The sequence below is a fragment of the Bombus pascuorum genome, chromosome 5, assembly GCF_905332965.1.
Source record: "Bombus pascuorum chromosome 5, iyBomPasc1.1, whole genome shotgun sequence".
Classification (NCBI taxonomy): Eukaryota; Metazoa; Arthropoda; class Insecta; order Hymenoptera; family Apidae; genus Bombus; species Bombus pascuorum.
In genome coordinates this window covers 16,239,804-16,245,803 of record NC_083492.1, presented here as the reverse complement: position 1 = coordinate 16,245,803, position 6,000 = coordinate 16,239,804, and the positions used below count along the sequence as shown (strand labels likewise).

Genomic DNA, 6,000 nt, shown 5'->3' with positions numbered 1-6,000 from the left:
AACTGAATGCATATTGTATGCACCTTCCTATCTTGCATGTTAGTTTTTTGCATTTCCGTTATCCTTCTCTGTGTTGCAGCTTCCTACCGCAAACAGTTAATATTCTCCCAGTGTCGAAAAACTAAATTATACGTCTATCAAGCATGTACGCCAAAGCTGTTAAGCTCTAAACGTTACTACTCTCGGGAAATTAAACATTGATTTATGGCAGTGAATATTTTTATGAATTTTTATTAATTCATAATCTACGTGGAAATATTTTCTTAAGTAGGTACATGAACGTCTGTTATTTATAGAATCCATTTGTTCGACGTACCTATAGATATTTTAATAGCAATGGCGTAGGCTGTAGCCATTTCTAATATCAGACAACGACGATCTGGATGACTCAATTAAAATATAATTCAATTCGTTTTTATTCCATTTCACTGCCTCATTTATCGTTTCATAACCATCTTTCGCGAGTAATCTGATGTATTTGACATAATGTATATAACATTTATAGCAGAACATAGTCAGCGAACAATCGAGACCTTAAAACGGAGTCTTCGTGACTTTAATTCTTCGGAATTCGCTAATTTTTCCTAAGAACGTTTCAAACATCAATCATCGTCATCGTCATGAGCAACTGGAAAGTTAAATTATATAAAATTACCAGCCTTTAACGTAGACCTCGATATTAATTTCTTTCGCCCTCAACAAAAGCATTATTCATAGTAAAAAATTATTCATTACGAACAAATACTTTACCCCATGCTGCTTGCGTAAATAAATAAAAATCCTCAAAATGGTAGCACGTTAATCTTTTATTTTCAGGCCTCTTTGAAGAGTACTAAAAACGTTTCAAAAAATCAACGAATCTCACGAATTCATCCATTTCAAACGAACACGCCGTTTGACACGCCTCGTTATCAAATTGGAACAAGCAAAACGACGACGCGCGCGTTCAGGCCACACCGTATCATCGTTTCGAATATCGCGAGCGAGTAGCACGGATGCTATTAAGCCCCATTAGAAAGATTGCGGCGTTGAAGATGTGGAAAAAAAATGGTAAAAAGAGGCGGCCCTCGACGCAGGCAAAGTTAACGAGAAATTTCTTTTCCCGCGCGTACAAGAGTCGAAGATAATTTGCACGGAATCAGCCTTGCGTAATTCGGATTGACGTGCAACGTGTAATTTTAATTTTAATATTCGCCACTCACGGGATGCGCACTGCTCCTCTAGTTACGCGTAACAGGGTCGTTAAATCGGTTGCCAGCCTTATAAAACCTCGCCCTCACCCAGCCAGTAAATTTCAAGCGCAGAAAACGCCTGTGCCGTTGATTCGAATGTTTCCTACTTTTCCCTCGTTTCCCTCCATATGCGCATATGCATATATTCCGCACGAACGTTTCGTGAAATCGTGTACTTTTTAAATATGCTTCGTTTTTTCTTTTATAGAGATCAGTTTTGTAGATAAGATTTTATGAAGAAGTTACTTTCTATCGAGCGAAATTTTCGTTTTTACAGAGGATCTTAGATCTTACATTTGCTAGCTGAATAAATAATTTTTTAAAATTAATATTTCCTTTACTTATTATCTAAGTATTTAGATCTTAACCCTTTCGTCCTTTCTTGAGATACGTAAAGCTGTCAGCTGTCTTGTCAGTCACTGAGATATATTTTTTTATCTTTTTACCAAGGAACTAATTTAATGTTTTATATTCTTTGTTCCTCTAAAAATCTGAGAATTGGAATTTTAATACGTAGATGTATTAAAAATGATGAATTCGATGTTCAGGATAGACAAGGCAAGGGATGTGAAACGGTGGCAGAGGGTTTACAAAGAAAAAGTCGAGAGAGGCAGCGAGTATATTGTCAAAATATATTCAATGAAAAAATCATCTTGTAAAATTAGACAATCGTTCCATTCGTTACAAGGGTATTAATAATAGGAGTGATAATAATAATAATCGACGTCATCATTATTACCTTGCCTAACAGAACCGCTACCGAATGCAATTAGAATCCCTACAACCTATAGCGGTGCCTTAAGAAACTCGAGGAACGTCCTTTATTTACAACAATTATCGTGAAATTTACGCCAAGGATTCGCGATCGGGCGCGACGCGAGCGGCAATTCATTCTATCCCTCATTCTTCTTCGATTTATTCCTTCCTCTTCTCATTCTTTACTTGAGCAATAATTACAGTCACACTCGTTAAATTCACGCTCGACGCGCCCGAATTTATTTATAAATAATATATATATTTATATATTTATATATTCGTATTTATATATACTCGACGTTAAAACCCAACGTTTCGCGCGACACGAAACACACTGGAGTTCTCTGTTTAATTATCAATTTTGATAACTCTTCGTTCACGCGTTTCAACACATGAGTCAATGGTTTGTCGTTGATATTGATCGTCGAGACGCGTTGGATCGAGTTAATCGTAACGATACGGAATCCCTCAATCGCAACCCTTCATCACCTTGATTCACATAACGATAACGATTACGAAATATTATTGTGTACGTACATATAATCGTTTAATGCATTCGTTTATTTAAACACGCAATACCAATAGGAAAGTATTACGTTCATCCTCCTTCTACTAACCCCATGGAAACGTTGGATTTTCACACAGCACTGGTAAGGTTTGTAACCTTTAACTAGGCTTACCTCAAAACGCTTATAACCAATAAATAGACATCGACAACTAATTACAAACGCTTCCGAGCCGGGTGTACTACATCGACGTGTTCCATCAAAACGTGCACCCTTCGTGTGTACGTATTTCCGTGTAATCGTTCGTGCACACGTATCGCGAAATTCACCATAATGTGACAGAAAACTGTAGTAGATCAAGCTCTCTTCGCTTATGCCTCGCTTACAATAAATACACCTTCTATACCGTTCAACTAATCGATTCTTCTTTATTGTACAACCTCCATTTTCCCTCAGATCGAATGCCGCTCGGTCCACATGGAGAACATCCTTACTAGGAGAATCTTATTTTCACCCTTTCACTCGTTTCACGTTTCTCATTATTGTTACCGTGTTCCGTGTAGGCGTAACGAGCTACATCGTATTGGATCAATAGATCCACGTAGTTACGGGAAAATCTCGTAAGAAATGGTTCGTCGAAAACGAAACAACTTTTTCTTCACACAGCTTCCTACCGAAGCCTTTAAACGCGAGATACCACTCGTTCGACGAATAAATTATTCACAGTGTCGTTGTTCGCGCGTTCTTAAGGACAAAGAAAGTCGCGGATTCACGTAATCGAATAAAACAGTTCCTCGTTTCGTTGCGTGGCATCGAACTGGCGAATTCTCGACCACGTTAACGACGGCCGTTTTACGAATCGTTCGGCTGGCCTGTCCCGGAAATGGAATTTCGGAGATCACGCGCAGTCCAAGGACGCCAAGGACGCTGGACTGTGCGGTCCGCCCAGCATGAATGGAGGACTCATCGGCGGTCCACCGCTTCCGGTGCTGTTCCCATAAAGCTCAAGGTCGCCAAGGGAACCGCCGTCCACGCTGCCGTCGCATTTGTCCGACTTCCCCTCCTGCTTCAGCACCATGCGCCGCCATTTTGCGCGGGCGTTCTGGAACCAGACCTGCGAACACATCGAAACCATACCGTTGAATGTATATACGTATAGCGTACCTTCGCGTATCCGATGCTTCAGCCGCGAGTGCTGATCGAAGAGAGAGTGCGCGGAAAGACTCATACACCGGATACCCGATGAATGTTACTATTCTTCTACGCTTTCGAGTGCATTTTTCTAGTGTTGTTGATATATTTGTTCGCGGATACTTTCGAGTATTTGCTCCGAGCCTTGTTAGAAAGTCGATGAAATGATATAATAGACTATGGAGAGCTTGCAACTCGCATATTTTAGGTATATTAGACTGTAGCGTGGAGTGTTTGGTTTTAGAGTATCAGTTTAGTAACTATTTCAGTTCTTAGGAAATATTTTTACTCTCTGTACATTATTTTTCTTAGATTGATTTAAATGTGAGAATTCCCCCTTTCGTGTATAATCGTAGCTTTTTAGATTTCAGCCGACAGAAAACGTTTCTTTTTGAGGATTTAATCGAATATGTCTCTCTAAAAATCGGACATTAACGCCGGATTAGTGTGTGCTTCCTCCATTTACCCCATGTATATTTAGATTTGCAAATTGCAAAGTTGAAAGGCGTGTTTTTAACCCTCTACACTTTAAAACCTTCTTTCCTCCATTTTCCTCTGGATTCGTAAGTTCGCCATCCTCGAAAGAACATCACGTAAAAAGAAGCACACCCCAATTTCTCCCGTGCCTTTACCACGCTTCGTTGCACCTGACGACGAAAAGAAACCCGGGACAAAAGGAGGTGGAGGACAGTCGCAGTGAAGAGAATGGTCGAGGAGGACCAAAAAGCTCGCACGCCACCAATATATCTTCATCGAGGGGGCGCACTCGGAATACAGAGAGAGAAAGAACGTGCAATTTAAATGCAACCACACGCGCAGTGGCACGTCAACGGGCCAGGCCCTGGCTAGGATAGCTACATCGTCCACACAATGCAACAATATATAATGCCACGATACACAGCCTCGAGCCTCTCCCTCTCGCCACTCTACCCTCTGTTCCCGATAGATAAAAGACGGCCTCGATACACGGATCCGGCGTCGCCATTTTCAAGAGAGTCTCCTCCCCCGCTAACTGAAAACCAGCAGAGACTTCCAACCGGCACAACCTGGGTCTCCCCTTCGTGGTCGAAGCGTGTACGAGTGTTTCTCCCTGTGGCGAACTCGCAAACTCTCTCGCGCGCGCATGTTTGTATTATATATATACCTATAACGTAGTTACCACTGTGTAGGTTGTGTGCACGTTTGTACATGTGTATGTAGGTTTGTACAGAGTTTGAAAGTGTCGGTGGGTTAGGTACGCGCGTTCTCGTGTATTCGCACATGTATACATAGAACGAAGTACGTAGAGAGACGAGAGGAGAGCGGCGACGAACGCAGCCGCGGCGAATGAGCGAGTATTCGTGCGTTTCGCGATCAATATCAAGCAAGATGGCGACCAAGAACCCTACGCCGCACCGAATACAATAGGCCGGCTCTCGCGCCTCCTCCCCTGGCCAACCCAACGACCCCCAAGCCTTTTCTCTTTCTCTAGATCTTCTGCTGGTTGCTGCCGGCGCCATCGAGTCACCGCGCGCTACTCTACATATGTCTGCCTGGATCCACGTGAAGAGGCTGTGCTTCACGGGTGCACAGAGCCGCACAAGGATTTCGAGGATCTCGTTCTTTCGCTAGAATAGAAGGAGTCGCTTCCGCAGAAACGGGTTAACTTTATTGGGTGAAGATCGGCGATGGTAGGGTGGGACGTGGTTTTGGTGCGTGCAGAGGAATGTTTCTAAGAGGAACTGGAAATCGTTTTTGTCGTAGATTGAGACCGATTATAATGCAGATTCTATGGATTATGTAAAAGTAGTTTGAACTTTCATGCTGATTTCTCTGATTGTTCTCGAAGAGCGCTAATTTTAAAGGATGGAAAGAGTTCTTTAATCTTCAACCTCTTTTTACATTGACGACGTCATTCACGTTTTGGCGATCGATTCTTCTGTTCGCAACGAAGGAAAATAATCTTCAACGGAACGTGGCGTCTGATAAATTACATCGTGTTACAGTAATAATATCGTAAATGAAACAAAGATCAAATAATTATTTAGAAACGAATTTCACGGAAATTTATGGCTCCATCATTTGTCAATTCGATTTGTCGGTTATAACTCAAGAGGACCGAGATATACTGCAGCGTAAACCGAATTTTCTACGAATAAAAAACCAGCTAATTTCAAACTCCTATCGCAATAAAATGTCTCCATACCACCAAAACCCATAAACCCTTCAAATCTTCCTGGAACAATACCAAGCTCCATAAACCATCCTTCTTAAGAGCCTCCTAACCCGAAAACGAATTCGATTAATTCGCCATAAAAACTGCGAAGCAACCACAA

The 6,000-nt window shown here is 41.7% G+C and overlaps 1 protein-coding gene across 2 annotated transcripts in view; it reads right to left on the bottom strand.

Annotated features, from left to right (window-relative positions):
• Positions 1–1,850: 1,850 nt before the first annotated feature.
• LOC132907460 (protein apterous-like) overlaps positions 1,851–6,000 on the bottom strand; it is a 54,029-nt gene continuing 49,879 nt past the window's right edge. For both annotated transcript variants that reach the window (XM_060960584.1, XM_060960585.1), the window contains exon 6: positions 1,851–3,608. In XM_060960584.1, coding sequence (XP_060816567.1) covers positions 3,393–3,608 — 216 coding nt within the window. In that variant the 3' untranslated portion in view covers positions 1,851–3,392. The remainder of the gene's footprint in view (positions 3,609–6,000) is intronic.